At 34.0% G+C, this 27,426-nt stretch overlaps 2 protein-coding genes across 3 annotated transcripts; one reads left to right on the top strand and one right to left on the bottom strand.

The window, feature by feature from the left end:
• smc4 (structural maintenance of chromosomes 4) lies at positions 1-21,487 on the top strand. Its single transcript, XM_041269934.1, has 22 exons — positions 1-637; positions 1,306-1,496; positions 2,016-2,207; positions 3,502-3,678; positions 9,578-9,742; positions 9,933-10,060; positions 10,497-10,637; positions 11,018-11,168; positions 11,624-11,788; positions 11,909-12,142; positions 13,318-13,503; positions 13,754-13,915; positions 14,172-14,397; positions 14,544-14,623; positions 14,775-14,927; positions 15,206-15,332; positions 15,528-15,717; positions 16,153-16,297; positions 18,657-18,830; positions 19,322-19,554; positions 20,066-20,249; positions 21,323-21,487. The coding sequence occupies exons 1-22, from the start codon at positions 460-462 to the stop codon at positions 21,485-21,487; spliced, it is 3,747 nt and encodes a 1,248-aa protein (XP_041125868.1). The 5' UTR covers positions 1-459.
• Position 21,488: 1 nt separating this feature from the next.
• trim59 (tripartite motif containing 59) lies at positions 21,489-26,879 on the bottom strand. 2 transcript variants are annotated; one of them, XM_041270702.1, is made up of 2 exons: positions 26,811-26,879; positions 21,489-24,147 (listed from the first exon to the last, which is right to left on the bottom strand). In XM_041270702.1, the coding sequence occupies exon 2, from the start codon at positions 24,139-24,141 to the stop codon at positions 22,888-22,890; it is 1,254 nt and encodes a 417-aa protein (XP_041126636.1). In that variant the 5' UTR covers positions 24,142-24,147; positions 26,811-26,879; the 3' UTR covers positions 21,489-22,887. The 2 variants fall into 2 exon arrangements, with proteins under 2 accessions (XP_041126636.1, XP_041126635.1); XM_041270701.1 differs by lacking the exon at positions 26,811-26,879 and adding an exon at positions 26,221-26,479.
• Positions 26,880-27,426: the final 547 nt, after the last annotated feature.

Genomic DNA, 27,426 nt, shown 5'->3' with positions numbered 1-27,426 from the left:
TGAGAAAACCCGTGATTGGCTGCTTCGAAACATATGGGACTTCTTGTTTGCAAAGATAAACTTGTAGTTTTCTAACTGTTCTGTATTCGGTAATTTACAGACTGTATTTAAAGATGTCACAGTTTTAATCTACCACGACGCTATGGCTGAATACATGCAATCTCACAAATACATTAGATATACGTTATTTAAATCATACAAGGTCTGTGATAACATACATGTGCGCATAATTTAGTTTATTTACATTAATTGGAAAACGTAAAATGCATTTGTTAAAATTAGCGGTTAGAGATTTAAAATTATTACATTCTGATGGATGAGCATTTATCACTTTCGCCGTATGATGACTGTTCTCTGATCTTTTAAAATTAGATTTACTTTAAAATGTTAACTTTGATACAGACCGAACCTGACTGAAAATGTACAAGACGCGGGTCCCGTTTTTCCTGGATTTAGACTATGTTGAGCTGCTTGCTTTTTTCTCTAGATTCAGTCATGCCTTCTAAAACGGCTAAAAGCTCAACTGCATCGAAGCCAAAGGGAAAAGGAGTTCAACCTCTGGATGATTCCTCAGATGAGGTGGAAATACCCCCCCACAAAATCAACGCAAATGGGAAAGAAGCAGCACAGAGTACAAGTATGTTTTTACTGATACATGTGAATGGTGGTTTATTAACACATCTTCGTTTTAAAGTTCAACAGCTTTCAATCAGACTAAGTATGAATCATTGTCTTAATGTTGTGTAATTCTTGTACAGCAAACAGGTGATGGAAGTATTTCTATATACAGATTACAAAATTGTTTTAAACCGTTTATAATTTTTATCGAGGAACTAAGGTTTTGTTCTGGTTTTATTAAAAGTAAATAGTCGTAACAAACGATAAAAACTGGAAATAATTAACCAAACTAATTATATTTAAAGTTATTAACCATAAACGGCACTGATTTGTTTTTTTTATATTTGTTTATAAAACATGTTGTGATGTTGTTAAACCGAGGTTCGTAGGTATTGCGCATGGACATATATATATATATATATATATATATTTTTTCTAACCAGAATCGAAAAGCCGTTGTGGGTTGCGAAGTTCAGTGCTTTGGTAAAGAAGCAACTTTACAAAACGGTTTCTGTTGTAAATATTGTAGCGTTGTTATACATCTAGTTTAGGTTGTTTTCGACATGTCAACATCATTATTGTCCAACCTTTTTGCACAGACCTGACCCCTCCCCCACCCCCACCAGATAACTCCAAGTGCCCTTTTTTCTTTGTTAATGACGTGAACACATTTCATTTTGAACTTAGATGCTACTCCAAATGTGAAAGACGAATCTGTTGATAATCGAAGTTTAGAGGAGATTTTGAATAGCATCCCTCCTCCCCCACCACCAGCAATGACCAATGAACCTGGTGCACCTCGTCTGATGATAACTCATATTGTAAACCAGAACTTCAAATCATATGCAGATGAACAGGTTTTGGGGCCCTTTCACAAGGTAATGTGGAAATCTGATATAATTTTTCTAAATGTGTAAAAAAAAAAACTAAAAAAAAAACTTGTACATTACCATGTGTGAATGTTGAATGACAGACCAGTGATTATTTTGTGTGTTTGTCCCTATGCAAAGTAAAATCGTTTATTTTGTTTTGATGTATTTATTTATACATTCATTGCTGTGGTGTATATAACTCCATTACCCAGTACAATACATCTTTTTATACTTTAAAATATAATTGTGCATGGTGTTAAACTGTTTTATATATATAGATAGATAGATATAGATAGTCATTCTAAATAGTGCACTTTATTATTTTAATGGTTGAGGTTGGAGAATTGCATACACCATGAATCTGCTTGAATTATTGATTTAATTAAATTATTTATACTTCCATTTTTTAGATTTTAGAAATCTGATATTCCTTTTTTTCACTTTTCATTTTCTACAAAATTATGATTGGGGTGTTATTCTGACTCTCTTGTGTTTTATTTTTTCTTTGTTTTTTTCTTCCTACAGCGCTTTTCCTGCATTATTGGACCAAATGGCAGTGGGAAATCCAACGTGATAGACTCAATGCTTTTTGTCTTTGGATACAGGGCCCAAAAGATAAGATCCAAAAAACTCTCTGTCCTGATACACAATTCTGATGAGCACAGTGATGTACAGAGCTGTACTGTGGAAGTTCACTTTCAAAAAATCATTGACAAGGTAAAGTTTTTGGATATACATGTTTGTGTGTCATTGAAAGAATCGGTGTACTATACAGGGCTGCAAAATTTATTATGATATTTAAAATCTCAAATTTACAGAAAACATGTTTGTTGTATAAACAGTTGTCATTCTTGTTTAGTGTGCCCATTTGTAATTAATTAATTGTGAGGTCTGTTATTTAACAAATGTTGTCCAGCAAGTGATATTTAACTACTTTCTTTTGTATTGTGTGTGTTTTTTTTTATGGTTATACAAAGTGCATAATAGTGAGGTGCATCATAAACCAAAAAAGTGAAATGAAAGCTTAATTTGGCAGGAACTGGCCCAAGGCCGTTTTTTTTTTTTTTTTTTGTACCTAGACTCCATAACTGTCGTGTTTTGTGGAAATTCTCAGAATGCATTGTTCAGGGACAAGCTACTTCAGTTAAGCTTTACAAATTGGCATTTCTTTCATTCCTCCTGTAAATTTTTAATTTTTTTTTTTTTTTTTTTTTAAAGCATGTTATATCTTTTGAAAAATAATTGTCCAGTGGAGTGCTTTCTTCAGTGGGTAAAGTGTCTAGTCAATTTGAGACTTAAGATATAAATTACTTTTCAGAGAAATGACATCTTGGTATGGCCAGGGAAATTAAATAAAAAATATAGATGGTTAACCAGAATAAAAATGCAAAAGTAAAATAACCATATAAATAAAGTACATGGGCCTCTTGTTTATTTCACTTTTGTTTTAGTCTGTCTAGTACTTTAAGTTAAATACACAATGTTGTGCTCCTGGTACTAGGTCTGAAAGGTTACAGCCTTTTATATAATTCTGATGTTGATTTCCTGAATACTGTTAACTGGACTATGAAACAGTGGAAGTACATTTTTTGGTTTGCCTTTATGATAGGCCTGCATGTTGGGTGTGCCACTCTGTGTTTTTTAAAGCAATTTATATTTTTATTTACTTGCATAAAATATGAAATCAGACTGCTACTTTTTATTAAGCTATTCTAAAGATTATGGGTTGGCACCTGTTCCTTTCAAATCTACGTTTCTATAATATCTGAAGACTAGATGTAAGGACATTTTATATTTTTACAGTGCTTTCTAATGGGAAATGTGGGTGTGGTTTTTCCGGTTCTGCACATGTTGATAAATTGCATTGTATTTGGATAAAAGTACCCGTCCCCAGTTATTTGTCGACTTCTTTTTTTAATCAAACACATTTTTAAAGTAATTAAGGAAAAAGGTCACTGTACTGTATTGAACAGTTGTTTTATTAGTGTTGGTATATTTTCTCTGCTAACAGGAAGGTGATGATTATGAAGTCATCCCCAACAGCAAATTTTATGTTTCAAGAACAGCCTACAAAGACAATTCATCAGTATACAACATCAACGGAAAGAAAGCAACCTTCAAAGATGTTGGAGCTTTGCTTCGTAGTCATGGAATAGACCTGGACCATAACAGGTTTTTGATTTTACAGGTAATACATTTTCACTCATAATTGATTTGCCAGATAATGTTGATTTAGATTTTTCAGGCTTTAGCTGTTGAAAAAACAAGCGGTTTATATTTGTATTCTTAAAATATCAAGAATGACTATTGAAAGCCTTAAAGTGCTGTAGCAGCACATCATGGTTTGCAACACTATAGTAAAGATGCGAACCATTATTTGCTGCTTTAGAATTTTAAGGAAAAAGCAGAAGTTTCCTGAAGTATTCAGACTAAAAACTGGTATTTTAAATGGGCAGCACTGCCTGCAGCATTTGTATTTGTACGATAATGGAATGAGGATGTTTCTTTTTTACCTGCTCCGCTTTAGCAGCACGTAAATATTGGTGTGGGAGAATAAGGCCAAAACCCCAATATTACTTGTGCTGCCTCAGTGTGGCAGGGTTGAACTGCGTTATGAATACAAAAAAATTATAACCTAAAATTAGAGCTTGTGTGATGAGATATTGTTGGAAGAAATATATATATATAAATATTCTGGGGAGGGGAGGTGTTGTCTTTGCAGATAAAATAGTTCGATAGTATAGGATATGGCTAATGTAACGCCACTTTTTGTTTCAGTGATTAGGATTTTTTTTTTTTTTTTTTTTTTTTTTCCAATTTTCAGACTTTGTGCTTGTGTAAATGTTATTTATTTAACTTGTTCTCTTACTCTAAACTGTTACTTCTAAGCTTTCTTTAACTGTAATCTATTCCAGAAACAAAACATGATGTAGGGCCTACACATTGTGCATCTGTCAATGGGCATGGTGGGGGGAACTGTTTACTGTACTGAGTGTTTTCAGTATATATATATATATATATATATAGTGTGTGTGTCTGTCTGTTTTCCTGATATATTGTTAACTGGACTAAAACACTGGAAAAATATATTATATATATATATATATATATATATATATATATATATATATATATATATATATATATATATATATATATTTTTTTTTTTTTTTTTTTTTGTGATAGGCCATGGTGGGGGACCACCCACCACTATTTTTCATTTTTAAAGCTTTTTATTTATTTTTTAAATATAAAATATGAAATCAAAATACTACTTTATTAAGCTATTCTAAAGAATATGGGTTGGCACCTGTTCCTTTCAAGTCTACTTTTCCATATCATTTGAAGGACATTTTATATTTTTACAGTGCTTTCTAATGAGAAATGTGGGTATAGTTATTCAGGTTCTGAGTTTGTTGATAAATTGCATTGTATATGGATAAAAGTGAGTTTTAAAACTCCCCGACCCATCCCCAGTGCATTGTCTACTTTTTTTAATCAAGTACGTTTTGTAAAGTAATTAAGGAGAAAGGTCACTTTACTGTATTGAACATTTGTTTTATTTAGTGTTGGTATATTTCCTCCACTAACAGGAAGGACAGGCAAGCATGTCATTGTAAAAGGCCTCGTTTAAACAGTGCCCAACTTGCTGGAAGTGTTGTGTAGTGATTTTTATTTATTATGTATTTTTTGTTGCTACTTATGTGGAATGAAATAAATGTGAACCAAAACGGTGAGTTTTCCCCCCCCCCCCTTCATTTTACAATGCCATTTCCACATTTTGTTTTATTTGAAGTGTTTAAAGTTAAAATTCAGTTTGTTTGCTTGTTCTAGCTACAAAAAGGCACAAGTAAACCTCATGTTATTTCTTTATGAAAATGTGTCTATGGCCACTGTGTACTACGAAAAAACGGCCATGGCAAGGAATGAAACAAAAGTGGAAAAAATAAAATGCGGTGTCAGCTTTATATACTATTTATTTTGGGAATAAACAAAACAACGTTTAACTTGAACTGCTATTTGGCATCTTTTGTAGTTATTTCGCTGGGGTAAATTAAGCCCTACACAACATATTATTCTTTACTCCTGGGATATTTTTCTACTTTAATTTTACATATTCTAACGTCTTGCTGTAAAATAAATCACACACACACACATGGGCCACGCCTCCCTGCTGCTATGCTGTCTCTGCTTGCATTCTGAGCAGTAAAATGGCTTTTATTACTTTTTGAAAACTAAAGAATATCCAAATGAATATTGAAATTATGAGCAAATTCGAACATGAAAATCCTGTGTTCTTCCAAGCATTAATATAAGAAGGCTTTATTTGGGGGGGGGGGGGGGGGGGGGTACTGTGAGTATTCAGTAAAATGTGTCGTATCTGTTTAAACAAAACTGTCTAAATGTTTCTTTTAAATAGAAGTTGCTTTGTCTTATTAAAAAAAAAATAGTATTACCAATTTGCTGAATAATTTAGAAAACAATAGTATGTTACTGTTACTACTTCATACAATCTGTTAAACCTAAAATATTGTGATAATATATGTGTGTGTGTGTGTGTATATATATATATATATATATATATATATATATATATATATATATATATATATATATATATATATATATATATATATATATATAAATTATTATCATAACTTGGGCTGGTGGTTTTTTGAACCGGGGGGGGCAAAACCCCCCCCCAAATGAAATTTTGTTTATTTTCGGTCATTAAAAAAGCCACCTAATGTCCTGGACAAATATATATATAATATATATATATAATATATATATACATATGTATGACACCACTCCACACTGTGTGTATATATAAGTGTCTAAGTCTTCTTGGATGATGATTAGGATTTTGTTGGAAATGTATAACTTTTGTTTAAATGGCAACTTGGGAGGTTTTACACTTTCTTTTAAGCATATGTAATGTTTTATTGTTTACTGTTAGGTTTGAACTAGGGGGCTGTCAGTTTAGCCTCCAAATAGCAATCTATTAATTTGGCACACAAACTATATTCATTTGAATAAATATCAACAATAGTACCGCCCACGTACACCCCCCAGCCTGAATTTTAATATCACTGCTTTTAAGTTAAAGCTTGTGCACAACAATGAAATACAAGGGTTAATTGACTGCAACATAGCTTTCCATGTGGTATTGTAGGAGTACCAGCATAAGTGTTTTATCTAGAGATTTCCAAACCGGTTTCTTTGAAACGGGGTACCCAGTTCCTGCTTTTTATTCATTTGATAACTATAATGGACATATTCATACTTTTTTTTTTCTCTCCCCCCTCCTTGGTTTGGACTACTGTCTGATCATGGCTGTGAGTTTCGTTTGACTTTTTTTTTTTTTTTTTTTTTGCTCTGTTGGTCTTTCTAATGTTTTTTATGCTAATATAGAACTGTAGTATGTAATGTACTGTATAAACTGTAGTCTTAAGTATATAATCATGCACATCATTAGTTGTATCAGCTGTGGGTGGCACTAATTGTACTTGCATCGACTAGATGTGGTTATCAATCGGGAAATGCAGATGGATCATGCAGCCCAGTTTGAAAAATACATTGTTCAACAGTATTATTCCCAAGTTAAACTCAAAGAAGCATAAACTATACGGTCAGTTTTCTTCAATGTGCACAATTTATTTACATGTTGTTTGCCAGGAATACAAGCCTGTCGTCTTGCTGTGGATCCAAGGCAACGCGCTTTTTGTTTGCATCGAATACACAGAGGGCACATACTTACAAAGCATATTTAAAACTGATTTGCTGGTAGTCGGGATGGTACCAGTGAATCAGATGCTAGTTAACACTTAAGCAGCAAAAGAAGAGCACGCCACTGCTTGTCTTTGGCAGAAATACTGTAAATAGCAAGGCAGTGCTTTCGCAGCAGTTTTATTGATTTGAACTTAAATGTTAACTGCAAGTTACAAAAATTTAATTATTTAATCGATTTATCCAGTATTTATATTGGTGTATACAATAAGGAATAGTCGATTGAAAATTTGTTTTTTTGATTTAATTGTAGCAGACCTAGTTTGAACATTGTGTGCCTATATCGCCGTAATGTAAGTTATTTAACTATTTCATTTATTTAATGGAACTTAACTTTTTATGGAAACATTGTTGTTTGGTAGTAAATTATTTAGGACACAAGTGGGGCACTTAAATAATATGGAATTCATAAAGCCTCTTAATTTAAGCAGAGTTCTTAATTCTCCACTTAACATTAATACACCGAAAGAGGTGTCTTAAGTAGTTTACAGCTGAAGATCCATCATCATGGCTTCGTTAATGATAGGTGTACAGATGATTTTGGACTTGGAAAGGAGGGCGAGAGAGTTTTTTCCGTGATCATTTAATCCTCTTAATTTTTACAATGACAGTGAGATATATAAAAAATATCGACTGGACAGACAAACTGTCTTGAATTTAAGCGATCTCTTACATGATGACCTTTCCTCTGCTACAGATAGAAATCGCGCCATCCTATCTGCTCTGAAAGTGATGGTAATGCTGAGGGTTTGTTCCTTTGGAGCGTTTCAGAAAGTGACAGGTGTCAGTTAATATTTCACAGCCGTAGGTGTCGAGTAATTAGTGTCATTTGCCCCATAACACATGTCTCTTGGATAAAGGCGTCCACCTAATTAATAAGAACTATGACAGTTTTTATATAGAGTAGCCTAATAAAACATGAAAAACAACACTACATGACTTTTGAAATAATTTAATAATCATATAATTTAATAGTGGAACATACAATGCAATACATGGAAAAAATGTGTGCTATGGGTTGTTTTGCAAATACTGTGGCTACAATTCTGCCAGTTCAAGGTTTATTTCATAGTGGCATGTTTGTGCCTTAAATTGCATGTACTTTAGTAGTAGGGTATTCTTTTGAAGTAAAAGCACTTCTATTTCTAGTGAAATTTTTAGTTTTTCCATTTAAATTTTTCTTTTTACAAGAGTAGCAGTTTCTTTTGCATGGTAATGATGTAATTCGTTTGCTTCCTTGCTTTTACATTGGAATGTGTTTTTGGTCTAGTTTCGAGGAGTTTGTCTTCACCTGCTGTGTCTGGTGCTATCAGTGGAGTAGAGCAGTATCTAAAAAAAATATTATTAAAATATGTTACTTACCACATACTGTAGGGGAATCCTCACCAAGTAGATCATAGTTTCTATGAGACCTGTGACGGTTCAGCTGGTGTAGGACCCCCTCCTACAAAACAGTAGTAAGGTGTAAGCAAATTAATATATCCAATACGTGTGTGTGTGTGATTTGTTTTCGTGGCCTATTGCCTGTCTGATTCCGTGACTGATTGGTGGAAACTAACATTAGGAGCGGAGGGAAGTGATTCCCGGAAAGAGACAGAAATCTTATAAAACAGTTTATAGGGGGACTGTGCTTTGAAGAGGTAAACATTTGTGTTTTTAATAGATATTTGTGAAAATAAAAATAGCAGAGGCTGACTTATACGGTTTAATTCAGTTACTATATGTTGTGTGTAATTGTTTTACTATTAAATGCAGTATTAATTTCCACCCAAGCATTATGCTTCATCCTTGAAGTCACTTTATTTGAAAATTTCAGACCAAGTATGTAGCTCTCTTTTTGTGTTATTCAATTAGTTTTATTTTATCGATTTCTGAGGTTTGGCTTTCGCTTTTTCTTCTTGGGTTCTGTAGTGATATACAGTGCAGTTTGTGTCGCAATTACTAGCAACGGACAAAGGTGGGTTTCTTAGTTCTCCACTAAGTTAAGCAGGGCACTTAAGAACGTTTATCAGTTGCCTTAGTGGGGTACTAAATACTTAAGTGGACTTAAAATAAGAACTTATTTATAATGAATACGGGCCCTGACCTATAGTGCAACTGAATATTTTTGAAATCTGTCTATCTTGGACTTCACTGGTGATTTATTTCCAATAGTGTTGGACCTAACTGGTAAGAGAATAATATGGTCTGATGGGAAAAGTTTTAGAATTTGCAATGTGCCATGTGTCAAACTATCTCAACTAATAGAAGTATGTTGGCTAGTCTATCAGATTAAGCTGATTTTTGCTTTTGTCCAGGGTGAAGTGGAACAAATTGCCATGATGAAACCAAAAGGCCAAACTGACCATGATGAAGGGATGTTGGAATACCTTGAGGATATCATAGGATCTGCAAGACTTAAAGAGCCCATTCAGGTCCTTTGTCGCAGAGTTGAATCGCTAAATGAACAGAGAGGAGAAAAGGTATGATCATGTGCACTGTACTAAATAGAGAAAATATATTGGGTTATAAATCACACAGTTGTATCCCATATAGTAATACTTATTACAAAATTTTAAATACAAGAGAACTATTAGAGACTAGATTTCATTTTTGTAGGGGTTTTCATGTAATTTTTTGATTTTAAAAAATCTCAAATTAATTTTATTCAAGTTAAACAGGGTTAAGATGGTGGAAAAAGAAAAAGATGCACTGGAAGGAGAGAAGAATTGTGCAATTGAATTTCTTACTATGGAGAATGAGATCTTCAAAAAAAGGAACCATGTTTGTCAGTATTACATGTAAGTTTTTATTTATTATTATTGACCCTACTCTTCTTGAATTAATTGGTAACTTATCTATTTTTTTAGTTATCTTTTTTTTAAGATCATTCAAAGGCAGTAATATTTACTGCTACTTCCTGCTAAGAAATTGCCTTCTGTGTTGTAGCTCCTTCTCATTCTAATGATATCGCTGCTATCTGTTCATGTGGCCAACCACACAGGAAGTGATTAAGATGCTATTGTATTATTTTGCAGTGCACTTGAACAATGGATAATTATTAAAATCTACAAAAAAAAAAGCCTGGAATTTAGCAGGATTTGAAAGTCTTGCCTTTTTAAAATACCACTTTGTTCTGATTTATTCCTTTATTGGGTGAATAACTGAGCTATTTTGTTAAGATGTTACTTTTGCATTATTGTATTGAATTCAATACTCTAATTTGTTTTCCATTAGCCATGATCTGCAGAGGAGAGTGACCGATATGGAAGCACAAAAGCAAGCAATCCTTGATGAAACTAAAGACATCAACGAAAAAAGTAGAAACCTTTCTGAACAGTTGAAAGTAAAGAACAAGGCTTTAAAAGATGTTGAAAAGTAATACATGTTTTATTATCTTCATTGGTTAAACAGTTTGTTAGTTCAGTAGTTGCAATGTTATTATGCAACTTTTATTCATCCCCGCCCATTCTTAAATCAATTTTCTTTACCAACATAAACACAAACTGAAATTCAAGAATGTATTTCCCCCAGGAATTTGGTACAGTTTCAAACTTAATATCCTATGATTTAGATGAGACAGGTACAAAGATTTGCCTTTGTTTTAATTGGAGCTTGAAACTTTATATATACAAATGGGTTTATGTTTAGCATTCCAGTTTACACTTAAAATAAAACTTTTAATAAAGTCTATTTTCTCTTTCTTGAGAGAATTGAGTACTTTTGCATTTATGATTATGCTTTATAACCTTTAACAGGAAATTGGGTAAAATCACAAAGTTTATTGAGGAAAGAAAGGAGAAATTCACTCAGCTGGACTTGCAAGATGTTGAAGTCAGAGAAAAGTTGAAGCATTCCAAAAGCAAAGTAAAGAAGCTCCAAAAGCAACTGCAAAAGGATAAAGACAAGGTAAAATTATAGGTATATTGTTAGCATTAAAGTGGAGACTTTTTAAATATAAACTGATCAAATGTTACTTTAAAACAAGAGGTAATATTCAGGAAACTGTCAAAACCTCTAAGAGATTGTCATTTGATTTTTGGAAGTTAGCTTTTATTGAATTCACACATTGTTAAAGTATCCCCCCCCCCCACAGCTATCTGAGAAGTTGTCTTGTGTTCATAGGCTTTACTTTCAATCTAGAAATAAAAAGAATCTGTATAGCAGTTTATAAACTGTGATCCCTTGACAATCGAAGCATGTGTGCCCTGCATAAGAGGACCTGCATTTCTTTAAATAGATAAGTGACTACAAAACCACACAGCTCCTCAATGTTTGTCCAATTACCAGAGAGGATTCCAGAAATGCAAAATTTAATCCCCTTCAATAATTATTTTTATAAAGTGTGATTTAAATTTATTCAGGAAGAAGAACTGAAGAATGTTCCTGCCAACAGTGAAAAAACTATTTCCGAAGCAACTGCAAAAAAAGAAGAGCAGGAGAAGCAAAAGGCAGTTGAAGAAGAAAAATTAAAGAAAGTTATGGAAAGCCTGAAGCTGGAAACTCGGGGACTACAGCAAGAAAAGGAGGTTCGTTTTTTTTTTTTTTCCTCCAGTGTATAAACTGATTCTGTAGTTTGTCCCTACAATTGCAAAAAATAATAACAACAATAATAATGATAATAATAATAAGCAGCTTCCCTTTTACAGGTGAAGGAGAAGGAGCTAATGGAACTGAGTAAAGCAGTAAATGCAACTCGTTCCACGATGGATGTTGCCCAATCGGAAATTGATATATATCTCAGTCGCCATAATACTGCACTAACCCAACTTAACAACGCAAAAGAGGCCTTACAAACTACAACTGAGACTCTTAAGGAAAGAAAAACAGCTATTAAAGAGTTGGAGACAAAAATACCCAAATGTGAGGAAGAACTACAAAAGGTACTGGCATGCATGTTTTTTTTCATTTAATAACACTATGTAACACAATTTTTGTTCCTGGGTAGTAAGTGTTATTTCCTAATTGCTTATGCCTCAAAAGTATAGAAAATGGCTTATTCCCCACATATATACAGTATGTAAATACAGTATAATTGTAAATCTCAAAAAACTACTCACTTCTAAATCTTTTGTAGTCATTTTTGTATTACTTTAGTATAAATACATGTTAATTTGGATTCACATGTTGTTTTTTTCTGACTTTATGTGAACGAAAAGACACACATTTGCCCATTTTCCCATTGGAATAATGATATTTTGAAATGTCACTGTCCTGGTCACAAAAGCAAAGTTTGTGGGGAATAATAGCCATTTTCTATACTTTTGAGGCATAACCAATTAGGAAATAACACTTACTACCCAGGAACAAAAAAAAAAAAAAAAAAAATTTACAGTGTAATTAAGCCTACATTTGCATTTAAGGTAATTATTAACCTACAAAGACAGAATTGTTCAAGTACATACATGTCCTGAATATGTGTCTTTAAGGTCTATTGAAACCTCACCTTGATTTTGTATCACTTTAACCTTTTGCGGTCCATTTATTCAGCGGCTGTCAGGCACGTCGGGTCCAATTTATTCACACGCGCTGTTTATTTTACACACGCTGTTTTAATCCCCCCCCCCAAGTAAAACCTGTTTAAAGGGCATTGCAATGCTAAGTGACATCAGTACTCCATCTCCAGCCAAGCCCCACCCTGTTTTCGCTGTATTTTTCACATACCTCTTTATAGACATGCATACTGATAAATCCTCTCCTGATCACTCGTTTTATCACTAAACTCCTCAATGCGTTGCAAGTCTTCACTTTGTTATTATAACATCTCAAAAAGCTCTGCAAATGTTTGTGATATTCTTTGAGCGCTGGATGCAGAAGCAGCTACCGCCTTTGATTATGTCTGCTTATCTGTATGGCGCAGCTGCTAGGGCTATTGCTCACATATTGCTTGTTTCATTCGGCTCCTATCGGTCTCACTCAGCCATTGAATGGTTTTCTCTGCCTTTTCTGGAGAAAAAACGACTAGAGACCTGTGCTTTACGTCTTTTCAATGATGTCGGACTTGGTCCGATATTGGCCCACAAAGGGTTAAAGATCTTTTCTACTTTTTGTTGAATAGGATGAACAACAACTCATAAAAATAGTAAAAGCTGATGGGGAAATAAGAGAAGTTGTTAGAGGACTTCGCCAGAAGGTGGAAGATGCAAAGAGTTCCCTTTCATCAAACCGTAGTCGGGGAAAAGTGCTGGATGCACTAATGCAACAAAAGAAGTCTGGAAAAATACCAGGAATCCTTGGGAGATTGGTACATTTTCAATTGACTGTTATTTGTCAGCATGGAAAGATTTTTTTTTTTTTCATCTGTGTAAAAAGGAAAAACGTTAAACATAATGTATCCAGCATGTCCATGCTTTAGATAACATTTACATTAAGTCCCCTATTTTTGAATCTATTATGAAGTGTTTAGGTTTTGGGAGTTTTAACTGACTTTTTTTCTTTAATTTCATTTGTGACTTACTAAATGCTGTTTATTTTTTTTAATTATATTTAAACAGGGAGACCTTGGAGCAATTGATGAAAAGTATGATGTGGCCATTTCCTCCAGCTGTGGATCTCTGGACAACATACTTGTAGATACCATTGATACAGCTCAAGAGTGTGTTAATTTCCTTAAGAAACAAAATGTCGGTGTTGCAACTTTCATTGGGCTGGATAAGGTAGGTGAAATATTTTCACTGAGTGTCATAATGTATTTGCTAAATGAGATTGCATTTAAATTCAGATAGTGTGTTTTTTTTTTGCTTTTAACTGTAGTGATGTTCCTTTGACCATGTTGCAGTCTTCACATCAGTTTCAATTTATTTCTACCTGCAGGTGGCAATACTATCTTATGTAATGTGTAAATAAATCTGCAACAGATTAAGTTGTGTATTTCTTATTTATTTATTTATTGGTTTTTCCTCTCAATTTTAGATGAAAGTTTGGGAAAATAAAATGGCAAAGATTCAGACTCCTGAGAATATTCCAAGGCTATTTGATATGGTGAAGGTTCAAGATGAGGCCATTCTTCCAGCTTTTTATTTTGCTTTGCGTAATACTCTTGTGGCAGACCATCTAGAACAGGCTACTCGATTAGCCTTCCAGAAAGACAAGCGTTGGAGAGTGGTGACACTGCAAGGACAGATCATAGAACAGTCTGGTAAATGTCTAACACCAGTAACTTTTTTAATTGATTTAGTTAAGTTATTGATTTATTCTGAGCCTGTTATTTATAAATAGTACTTTTGGGGATATGCTACACAGGTTTGTATATTATAAGGTACATATTGATCTGATATTTTACAGGCACAATGACTGGTGGTGGTGGAAGGGTCATGAAAGGAAGAATGGGATCTTCTTTGGCCCAGGAAGTTTCTCAGGAAGAGGTTAGATACAATAAATACTTGCTGAACCTTTTCCTTAATCTGTGTTCGTGTGTGTGTGTGTGTATATATGTATGTATATATATTATATAATTTCAGTTTTGTTTCATATAATACAGCTTGAATTTGTGTTTGTCTTTTTTTTCCTAAATAGTTAGACGCAATGGAAAGTAAACTTAAAAAAGATGTTGTCTTGGCACAAACTTACCAAGAAGACAAAGGGAAGCTTGAAGAGAAAGTGCATACGATGCAACAGACTATCCGGGAAATGAAAAACACCTTGGAGAAGTATATTGCTAGCATTAAGGTGGAGGCTTTTTAAATATAAGTTGAATAGTGTGCATAATTTTAGAATGTTTAAATAGATTTGGTTTATATTTCTTATCCAAATGTTAGAAAAGTTTGAATATCGGAATTGATACGAGGAATACAAGCAAAAATTATCAACTTGAGTGTTGTTTACTATTGGTATGGTGAATTCCTAGAATATTTCTGATACAGTTTAAAAGGTGTTAATTGTCTTTGTTACAATCTAACAGTTTTAATTGCATGTGGATGACTTTCCTATGTATGTATTCTGTGCAGAGTCTGTCTGAGCAAGAGGTTCACCTCATGGTACAGATGAAGGAGCTTCAGGCAAATGTTGTTGCAGCTGCTCCTGATAAGAATAAACAGAAGCAACTGGAAAAGACACTGGAGACATTCAAAAAAGGTAAGCATTCTCTGGCCTGCAATATTGACAGCCAGTTTCCAAACAAACTGCTGTACAAAGGGGAGTTTAGTACTGCAAACTGATATGCCATTATCAACCTCTTATGTCAACATTTGGATGTTACTTGGGGTGTATGGGGAAAGGGTGGTTCATATTGGTATACGTCAGTTAAAATTTTAATTGTTTTCTTTTCAGAATATGAAAGTGCTGCTGGAAAAGCTGGTAGAGTTGAAGCAGAAGTAAAAAGGCTGCATAATCTAATTATCGAAATAAATAATCACAAACTAAAATCTCAACAAGATAACCTAGATAAAATTAACAAGGAAATCGATGATTGTGCTTCTGCAATAACTAAAGCTCAGGTTGCCATCAAGACTGCTGGAAGGTATACATAACAATCTTTTTCTATAGAGTCAAATAACCATTTTACACACCGCCACAACCCCCAACCTGAACCCGATTTTAGGGTTAAAGTGATTGATTGGAATACTCTTTCCTAAATGTTAGAAGACAATAGAAAAGATAAGGTTGTTTCTAGAATTGCCTTTACTGTGTTCTTTATTTTAAACATTAATGAGCATTCATTTTAGTTGAGGCCTCTGAGGGTTTGTATATTTTAAGAGATCAAATTGCTTTAAACAATCAAATTGCTTTAAAAAGTGAATGTGGCCTAATCAAACTTTTTTCATTGAGTAAGATTTAATTAAGAGAGTAAAAGGAAAGTGGTTTATTTTGTAATATCATCAGTGTCTACTTTTTGGTTTGAGTTTCCTGAGATGTTTTTTTATTTATTTATTTTATTACCCAATTGTTTTATTAGAAATCTTAAGAAAGCTGAAGATGCAGTTACTCGTACAGAGCAGGAAATTGTGGAGAATGATAACACTGTGGAAGAGCTTACAGGCGAGCTGAAAAAACTGGAAGAGGAGGCTACTGTTGTCATGAAGGAATGCAAAGAAGCTGAGGCAAGATTGTAATCTCTAGTATGAAATACAGTAATCCAAACTCCCTTCCACGGTTACATTTAAAATAGTACTGACATTTGCACACACATGGCTCCAGAAAAAGGATTTTCTTTCTTCAAAATCACAATGATTAGCCATAAGTAGTTTGTTTATATAGATAGATAGATAGATATATATAGATATATATAGATATATAAAATGAAAATTGAAGGCATGTGAAAAGTTAAAAAAATGTATACACAAGGTTTAAAAGATTTAAAGTTGTTCAAGAATTGTAATTATAAAAAAGTGATTATTAGAATACAATGTTCATTCCCAGAGGTTACACAGTTCCCATTTTGAAGATAAACTCATGTTCCTTTTGCTTCCAACAAACATTTGTTCCATAGCACTGATTGATCACAGACTGATGTCTTCAGCAGTGATCATCACTGTTGAAGTGATGGGTTACTGGAAATGCAGTGGTGTTAATGCGAGTGCTTAAGTGTTCTAGAAACCGATCTTATAAACTTCTTTTGGTTTCGCCAATATACAATTTGTTGCATTTCTTGTACTATTTTGTCGCCGGCAACTTATCACACCTACAAAATCGCTGGGTGTATGATGAAAAATCGCTTGTGTATGGTAAAAAAATCGTTAGTTGCTGATGACAAGCGAAGTCATCTACAAATAGCTACCCTCTAAACCCAGCGACAAATCACCAAGAATTGGCCAATAGGAAGAAGCTGGGTTTGCTACTTGACAAAACTGAAGGTTTTGAGTTGGTTAAAAAAAAAAAAAAACATCAACATAATAATAATATTCCCAGTCTTACACAGAAGAATATTACCTTCAACCTTGACTTGACTAGCAATTTTTTGTAGAAATAGATTAATCATTAGCCTATGTAAAAGTGCTCTTTTCACTCAAATAAACTTAAGGCTGTAAAATATCCCTAAATCATACAAAACCTACTTACTGTAATTGTTTTTTGCAAGAAAGTAATGGAAACATGTTGGGGGTGTGAATGCAATATGATGATAGTACATTAGCCCTGTGAGTATTCACTAGACTTCCTCCAACATTTTGAAAATATTTTTTTAATCAAACAGGAGCTGCGCATGCAGAGAAAATGGTTACTTTTGGCTTTCTTTTTTTTTTTTGTAATCTTTGTTTGACTCTGAAAATGGCTTGGCAACAGGAGCTTATTGAAAAACTAATTGACCTCTATGAGAATTCTGTGCCTATATAATATGAAAATCAAAACATACCATGGTAGAAATGTACGGAGCAAGGCCATTCAGCAAAGTGCTGCTGAGATTAATATGACAGGTGAGTTTTTGATATGAGAAGTGCATTCAGACTGTTTAAATAGCAAATGCCTGTCAATCCTAAATTAGATTGTCTAAGAGTATTTCAAAAACAAAACTTTAAACAGAGAAAGTTAAGCGTGCTATCTTTCTAGACTACAGACATAGATAAGTCTCCTCAGAAGTAGTCTACTTTAATAAAATAATGTAATGTTGTATTCCAAATAAAATTGTTTTATTTATTTTCGTAGCACCATTGTACATGTTAAATATCAAAATACAATGTACAAAATCGTAAATATAGTTACAATTAGTGTATTTGCCACTATACAGACACCAAACATGTCATGGTTCAAATATGTGTAGCTATGTTAAGCGATCATGCATATAAAGTTGGTAGGAAATAAAATCATATTTGACATGAATTTTTGAGTTTGTGTTCAATGATGCGTCTGGCTACCTTACCTTTTACAATGTGGATTGTAAGTGCAATGTATGCATCGCACACCAGCACCTTGGATCCCAAAATGCCCTCTGCTAAAAAGTCAGGGAATTCACTGGTGTAGTCTTCTGCCGTTTTACTTTTATGAGGCATTTTACAATATTTAATTAATTTTTCACTACACGTTAACTTTGCAGCGGGTTTCAATGTGACAGTGGGAGGAGAAACTGCAAATCGATGAGCAAAACAAGGTCACAACCATTTAGAGCCCAGGGGGATACAATGACCTCCAAATATGAAGAAATAAACAATACATATTTGAAAGTAGAAAAGATTACACATTTATATAACTAAATAAAAAATGTTAATATTTGATGCACTCCTAAAATATTGGTAAAAACTCCCAGTCTTGACTATTGGTTATACTGTAAACTATTTTTGGTTTGTTTACTTCACATCCAAGAGATAATCAGGTACAGTACTTAAGAATGGTACCATATAGAAATGTGCTGAAAACAACCAAGAACAGTACTTAATCTAATATGTCTTGCATGGAATGCAAATGCTATATCATTCTGTTTGAGATTTTAATATTTGTAAGCATGTGTTTTTTTCTTTTCTTTTATAGGAGACATTGCCTGAGGTACAGGAAGAACACCGAGCTGTGCTTCAGGAGATTAAAGCCATTCAAGAGGATGATCATGCACTCCAGAAAGAGTCTCTGAATATACGACTGAAGATCGAGCAAATTGAAAGTCATATTGCAGAGCATCAGTCAAAGATTAAACATTGGCAAAAAGAGGTAAGACTTGATTAATTTCTGGATGTTTAAGAATTTAAAAATACAAAATTTTCAAAAAGTATTTTTGGTGGCAGTTGTAGCATCATTACCATTGGCTTATTGTTACTTAATTAAAATGCAATGTGAACTGTTATATATATATATATATATATATATATATATAAAGACTGGATAGTAAAAACACGGACACGATCTAAAGATCCTAAAGGGACGTGTGTTAACTACTACTTGACGACTTCTTGATGTGTCTGTAATTGTGTGTCTCCTAGAACTTCGTTGTTCCTAGGACCAGACAATTTATTAGTCTTATCGTAATAACCTTTCGTTTCACAAACCGATTAATTTGGATTCTGATCAAAGTGTCACACGTATGAAATTAAACCTAATCTAGGTGCCATTGCCGAATATAAAAAGAAGGTAACTATTTTCCAGTTGCATTAAAGATTCTGTATTGAATTACGAGCTTTTAATTGTTGGCATTGTTCTTTTAGGAGGAACTATACCTGCAGCGTGTGGCTGAACTGGATGAAATTACCAGTGAACGTGACAACTTTAGAAGGGCTTATGAAGATCTAAGAAAGCAGAGGCTGAACGAGTTTATGGCTGGATTCAATGTAATCACAAATAAACTTAAAGAAAATTACCAGATGCTCACACTAGGTGGGGATGCTGAGCTGGAATTGGTAGACAGTCTGGACCCATTCTCGGAAGGAATAATGTTTAGGTAAGACTTGTTTTCATGTCTACTTGCCATTTCTTTGGTGCTAGGAGACCCAATTAAAAATAAGTATCCTGCAGTTGCACAGATTGGATGCTAGGGCCTTTTTGCAACTGGCTGTCTGACAGTAACAACTGTGATGTACATTATGATCTGGTATGTGTTGCCTGTTTTTATAATCTTGCATGCAAAATTCGATATTTTGATTTGTATAATGCATATTACGTGAACAGAAGTTGTTATATTAATATCCACTACCAAATCGTTATACGCAGCACTATATGGTGCCGCTGGAGCAGATTATAGTATGCCAAAGCACGGGGGGGTACCTATAGTAGTTGTAGTGTTTCAGTAAAATATGAACCGAATACCTAGTGTACAAGACAATGTAAGAGAAGTGCTATGGTAGAATGTTTGAAACCATACAAAATATACGCTAGCACAAAATTTTCATTTAAAAAAAACTGAGCATGTGATAAAAATGTTTCTAACACAAGCCTTTCCTATTATTGTTTAGTGTAAGACCCCCCAAGAAAAGTTGGAAGAAAATCTTCAATCTTTCAGGTGGTGAGAAAACACTTAGCTCTCTCGCTTTGGTTTTTGCACTTCATCATTTTAAACCAACTCCTTTGTACTTTATGGATGAGATTGATGCTGCACTGGACTTCAAAAATGTTTCCATTGTTGCATTTTACATTTACGTAAGTATTTTTACAATTCTTGCCACCTAAATAGTGCATTATCAAAAAAAAGTTTTATTGGGTTTGTTTTATTCTAAGAAAATGAATAATTTTGAATAAATGCTGTTTCTTGATAATATAAATATATATATACTGTACTCAATTTATGTTTTCACTCTGTCTACTTAACAATCCTCTTGCTCTGATGTTGACTAACAGAAAAAAAAACTTAAATTCAGGTGTTAAAGGTAAGTTTTAAACAAAGCTGTTTTTGTAAATGCCAAAAGATTTACCAGGGTCTCATCTGGCCGTGACCGCATTTTTATTTTATTTTTTCATAGACACGTTAGCAGGCCGGGCTTTACGTTTGCAGTTAAGCAAATTAAAATAGTTCCTTTTTTTAATTTTTCTTCTATTTAGTCAGTAAGGGCTGGAGATCATGTCTATATTATTGAGCAGCTAAAAGCTTCTTTAATTTTATTAATTTCAATTGCACATTATTACAATGCCTTACCAGCAAGTATCAAAGTATAGAAACATTTTACTGAATTTTTGAAGTTTAATGATTCCTAAAGTTCTGTAATGTGTTAAAGTTGTACTGAATTGCATTCTTCAGATTTTCAGTTTGGTAGATGGTGTGCTTTAATTACAGTATTTCATTACTTCAACTGTAGGTGTTAGTTTTACTGAATTGCATTCATTTAATGATTTGTAATTTTGTATGCTTAATATGATAGGTTACTCCCTATATATCATCAGTAGGTACTTGTGTACTAAATACTTGTGTGTTTAACTTTATAAATTATTAAAGGTACAGTAATTAATACCTATTCAATTATCCATATAAATCTATTATGCAAACTAGTATCAGTCCCAATTAGTTTGGATAATTCACTACACGGTACTGTTATTATATATACTTTATACCATAAAGTTAGCCAGGTACAGTACATTGCTAAATCAGTAGTATACTGCCCTGGTTAATGTTTGAGAGATGATGCCTAATTCATTTATTCTGTTCTGTATTCCTGGATTTAAAATATTTTATTTATGAAAATAATACATTTTGAGCATTTTTGCTTTTTCAATTGCAGGAACAAACAAAGAATGCCCAATTCATCATTATTTCTTTGCGAAATAACATGTTTGAGATTGCTGACAGACTTATTGGGATATACAAAACTCACAATACAACAAAGAGCGTTGGAATAAATCCAAAAATTATTGCTTCAAAAGAACTTGCAGAAGTGTCATCTTAAGGAAGAAATATAAAAATGCTGGATTTCTCATAACAGGAATGTGTTATAATTTGGAAGGGATTTTGTTTGACTGCCACTTACCCTTTTGTATTTGTGTTGTATATATTGTCTGTTGATGTTTGTATTCCTCAAACATGAATATTTTGATTCTGCTAATGCTGCTTTTCTTTCAATCTACAAATCTTTTGTGTTTCAGCAATAAAAATATAAACTTTTTTAGTCTTCAATTAACATAATTTGTGTGATTCCCAGTGTATGGAATTTAACTTTCATGTTTTAATTAGATCAAAAGGCCAGCAGTTAATCTCACCAGGATCACTATGTTTTCTGGTTTATAGAATGGATGGCTAATATTTTATTTGTACACAGAAACTATCCCATTAATGTACAGCTTGGATTTTGGCATTTTGAGCGTTCATAGGTATGTCCTTCAATATTTACACTGAAGAGAAATGCATACGGTTTGTGAACTTCCAGTTCATTTTCATCAATTAATTTTACAATGATGATTACCAGGAAGTATATGATTGTTGATCTGTCAAGTAAGCCGTTTTATAATAAACAGGAATAATGAAATAAAATTATGTAACATTTCATGTCTTAGTCTCATTTTCAACAGTGACCGTGTTATCGGTCAGAATGCATCATTTATAAGTACTATATAGAAATGGGTATAAAAACCTAGAAACGGGAACTTGGCCTGAAAAAAACAAAACACTTGGGTTCATGATCTGGAAGCCTAGGTAATTGCATTGAGGTTTCCTGCTTTTTCAGCCTCTATTTGAGAACGTAGTTTAACCAGCACTGCAGCAGAAAGGTTTTTAAAAAGTAAATAAATAATGCTAGTATAATTGGCACTTTTAAAAATGGATATACCTATAACTTTAACATTTGGTATTGTAGAAATTGAAACTTTATTTAGGTTGTTTTTACAAAACAAAATACTATAATCTCATATGGAGTATGTAAAATGTAAATATTAATCAGTATTTCCTGGTAACTAAGTGTAAATTAACATTTCTGAAAATCAACATACATTGGTATAAATGCTACAAAACCATAGATAAGACTGATGCGCGTGTTAAAAACAGTAAGGTGGGATATAAAGTGATTATCATAAACTACAATGCATTAACAGTTTGTCTAATACAAATTGGATATTTACAATTAATACATTTGAAATGATCTGTTATGCCTCCAGTTTTGTTTTTCAAGCTTGCCATTATAAGCATAACCCAATATAATAAGAATAATAATAATGACTTCTACCTAATGCCTTTGAGAGAAACTCAATATGCTAATTTCCTAAATGAACAAGAGTTCTTTGAGGAATTATTTGCACACAAATGTTAATAGAACATTTTATATAGTATTGACTGTTCAATTAATTAGAAAAAATCTTACAGATAGAGGCAACAAAGTTTTACTGTTTCCTCGATGTAAAAGAGAAAGTTCACCATAAGTGAGTACAGGTAAACAACTCCCTCCTGCACAGGGTATACAGCAGCAGCAGTCGTTTCATATAAACAATGTTTAACCATAATTTGAGGAATGACTGAAAAGTTGTTGAACTGAATAGCAAAAAAATGTTTGCTAAATAACACTTCAACTGAGAATAGGCTTAGTAGCAGAAAAAATATTAAGAGCACAAATGGATTCCACCAATGAATAAAGGAAGCCCACAGTCTGTTTAAATTTTTACCAATGATGATTCTTGTGCACCACACAGAACAGCAATTGATGTTGGGTATTGGCACTTTGTCAATCTTCCCAATGGTAATTCCTGACCACTTCTGTTTTAGAAACTCTTCTGCCCTTGGATAGATCTCCAAAGGTACCACCTTAGGCAGACCTGCTTTTGTCAGGGCAGCAACTCTTCTGCGAAAGGTATGAATCTTCTCAAGAAACACCAGAGGAGACTCCTCTTCAACAGCTATGCTATATGAAATGAGATCCAGCTGTTCTTCCCTGATATCTTTGAGCTGTTTAATAAGTGGGTCAAACTCACTCGAAACTTCAGCGCTGGCCTCCTCCAGTACGGCTAGGAAAGCCTGTTTTTTGCTTTCCAGAATCTGATGAATCTTCTCAAAGTACTGCATTACAGCCTCCTTATCATGCTTTATTGTGTTCTCACATTTGACTTTTTGTTCCTCTAGCCTTTCCACCAGAAGGCACACTTCAGCCCAACGTTTATCAGTCAGCTGCTTCACAAGCCTCCCTGGAGTCTCCCTTTCTTTGACATAGGCAGTATGCAGGTCATCTATAGGGTGCCCCTGGTGCTGGCCTACAGTCAGGCACAATCCACAAATCAGTTGACGATCCCGCAGACAATAGACATTCAACGGCTGTCCTTGGTGTTCCAGACACAAGGCTGATTTTGGTTGATCGTTTCTTTGATATTTTTCTACGATGGCCCTCAGGGACACATTTATTGGCAAGGAATCAACTCCTGTTGGAGGGAGCTCCACAATGTTTCTGCAGTTCGGACACTTGAGTGGAATTCTTAGGGGCCTCCATATTGAGAAGTTGACAGATACATGAAGAACATTTTCCAAGCAACCTTTGCAGAAAGTGTGGGAACACGGCAGCACGCGGGGGTCATCGAACAGCGAGTAGCACACTGAACATGTAAGATCTTCTTCCAGGTTATCCATATTTGCCTAGAAAATAAACACTATACATTAGTGAAACTTCACCAAACAAACCAAAAAAAAATAAAATGTATGTACTAACAGTACAGCATTTTAATTGGTGATCAGTCCATGCAGACAGACTACTGAGCTGCACCAAATAACTAAACTGTTAAGATCAAACCCATTGTTTTTTCGTTAGACAACAGAATTGCAGTGGTATGTAATGTGTTCAGAATACACTCCTGCCTTCCTGTTCAAAAATATTCTAAAAGTTTAATTTAAATGATATTAAATGTATCCAAAGCCACTTAGTCAATTAATTAGTTTCACCATGAAACTGTTACCTGGCATCACAGTGTGAGTAGTGTAAGGTATGGACTATGTGCTATAGAACATTAGGTAACTATATAAATTGAGCTCTGTAAATCAAATTGGATAATTCACAGTACTTTGTTACAACTATATTTGTTTTATCAGAAGCTTGGTGACAAGAGTTCTATTGCCAGGTTAAGACAGTTAAATTAAATTAGATAATTACAACACCCCATACAAAATATGATGTTGAAACTTTCCTTCATGTAGATAATAACACATTTCCCTGGACTGCTGAAGTTTCCTTCGACTTCCTCACCACCCGGATAGCTAACACGAGGACAGTGAAATGGGATAGCTGGCTCCAGTAGAAACAGTGGTGTGCATTAAAGTACAACTGCCTTTGTCCTGCTCCTGCTCTCTCTGTTTTTATGCACTGTGTGAGGTGCCCGAGGGCTTTTAACCCATCAAATACAACTACATTGGCACACTAAAAAGGTGCTGAGAAATCAACGGCTGCCCCGGGGTATTGTAAAGTCACAGATATTTGGCAAATCACACCCATAAAACATATTTTAATCAGAAATGTTGGCGACCTGTTGCAACATACAAAGTATGTATTGTTAGTGGAATTTGATTTCATGCCAAAAATGTTTGCCTTTTTTTTTTTTCCTGTACGCGAAAAACGCATAATAAAAAGGCCCGCAAATATTTATGGCTTTAGAGTTAAGAACTTTGAAACAGTCTAAGCACAAACATGTTTGCAGTCTGGAGGTAAGCATGTATGAAAAAAAAAATGAAATAAAACCACTGATTACTGTAGGTGTTCAGCGTTATAGTACTGTTAATGAAATCCATATTCCATAACATACTTTTTAAAATCACAATTCAGGCCCGGCCTTACACAATACACCACACAACAGTAAGGTACATAAAGGGATTCTCAGAAACCAATCCTTAAAATAACCCATCCGTACCCTAGTTATAACTTAATATCAAGACATCTGTACAGAGCCTCTCCAACAGTATTTTGGCTGCAAGGTTATTGAGTGGCTGTCACAGCACTAACTATTAATCTCAACCACAGTGTGCTTCAAAATAAAAACATACAGGTGCTAAATACTAAACCGCATCAAAAGTGCATGAAACAGCTGACAACGTTTGTATGGCTTTAATGAAAGCACATCAAGCCACCTCCATTTTAAGCGCAGTGGAGGCGGTCTATGCAGCTGCACAGGGGCCCACGCACTCAGGGCACTACAGAGGTGTCCGAAAATAAAAAAAAAAAAAAAAAAAAAAAACAGTAATAATATCCTTTATTTATATTTGCTAAGCTTAACTTCATATTCATATGCGTTTTTACACAATTATGTTTCGTTGGCGTCTCTTTTGAACTCCACGACCACTTGTACCGTTGAGTGGCGTTCTCTCATTGTTGCAAAACAGTTTGTCTACATGGAAGGTTTTGGGGTGCTGTTTACCAGTCTTTAAGAGTTATATTCCGTGTGCATCACGATTTTTCCTGTAGTTTATACAGAAACTGTTAACGGGTGCTGTTGGGTATCAAAATAAACGAAAGCAAATGAACATGCCTATTTCTGATTTTTGGGAGGGGGGGTGCGGCACCTCTTTCTGTACGAGAACATTTGTGTGAATTTCTGCTGAACTCGTGGATTATTATTATTATTATTATTATTTATTATTATTATTATTATTATAAAATTATAATGTCGTGTTGAAGCTGGAAAACATGTATAATAACTGTTCAAGGACACACAGCCCGCTTACTTGTACATATCCCGACCTTTGTTTCCTTCTGCAGTTTGGGCACATATGGTCATAATGCTGCCCATATCTTGCCACCTCGCGGTACAATAGTTGAAAGGGTTTTAGTAGTTTCTGACGTCATTTCACATTAATTTAGCACCGCATTACTTAGTTATGGCATTTTGATAAACAGACTACCGATGAGCATTTAAATGTAGAACTTTGTCTGCTCTCTTCGTGTTTCTGGTTATTTTCTCTTGGAATCGTGCATTGTCCTGTATTTCACACGCTAAAATACATCCCGGTTCGTACATACAAAAACAAAACGCTGACCTTTAAACCGGAGACTGCAGCTAACTGATTTACGCAGTGTTGAAACGGGTGGTGTTATCTGATTTTGCAAGGCATTCGATCAAACTTGTCTTATTGAGCTATATAATGAAGAAGCGTTTTCTAATCCACAGGACGTGTACTTTGAAAACAATCCTGCGGTCAGACAGGTTCTTACTTTCTATCTTAAGTTCTGCTATAACTCTCTTAAATACTTGTGTATTAATTTCTTCATCCAACAATTAATGCATATTGATTTTTTCTTGTTTTAAATCACTCACCAAATTCAATCGCAGTGCGTACTGTCCCGACACAAACCAGCAACCAGTTACATGTTTTTTTTTAAACAAGTCAACAATCCCAAAAACGCATGCGTACCTATGTAGCACTGTATTCTACCAATCAGAAAATACTTCAGAACTTTTAAATCGAAACTGTCATGACAGATCGGAAAAAAATTAAAGCAACACAAAACGTGTGTTTTGACTCGGCTAAATTGCTTATGAATTTTAATGAAATTGTTAAAAAAAAAAAAAAAAAATCTTTGTTTTGATTGTGACTAATGTCGACTGCCCCAATTCTTGTACACAGTATCGATCAGTAACTCTTATCTTCATTATAACAAGAAAAAAGCATAATCTACCTTTAACAATGAAAAAAAAAAGATGTAATTTTCTTAAATAATACCAAGGATTTGATTATACGGTATCAGATTACCCCTCGCATTTCTTTAGGTCATGAGACAGTATGGACTTCAAAGTATGAAGGACATTTGAAAACAAAATATTAACCCCATTTTTTTACCAGATTACCATTTGTCAAGGTCAACGTGCAATATGCACAGTACTAGAACATCGATACAACTGCATATACATCCAAGAACTGGTACGAGCTTGA

Source organism: Polyodon spathula, chromosome 14, assembly GCF_017654505.1.
Source record: "Polyodon spathula isolate WHYD16114869_AA chromosome 14, ASM1765450v1, whole genome shotgun sequence".
Lineage (NCBI taxonomy): Eukaryota > Metazoa > Chordata > Actinopteri > Acipenseriformes > Polyodontidae > Polyodon > Polyodon spathula.
The sequence above is the reverse complement of the archived record's forward strand: the minus strand, read 5'-3'. Positions and strand labels throughout refer to the sequence as shown.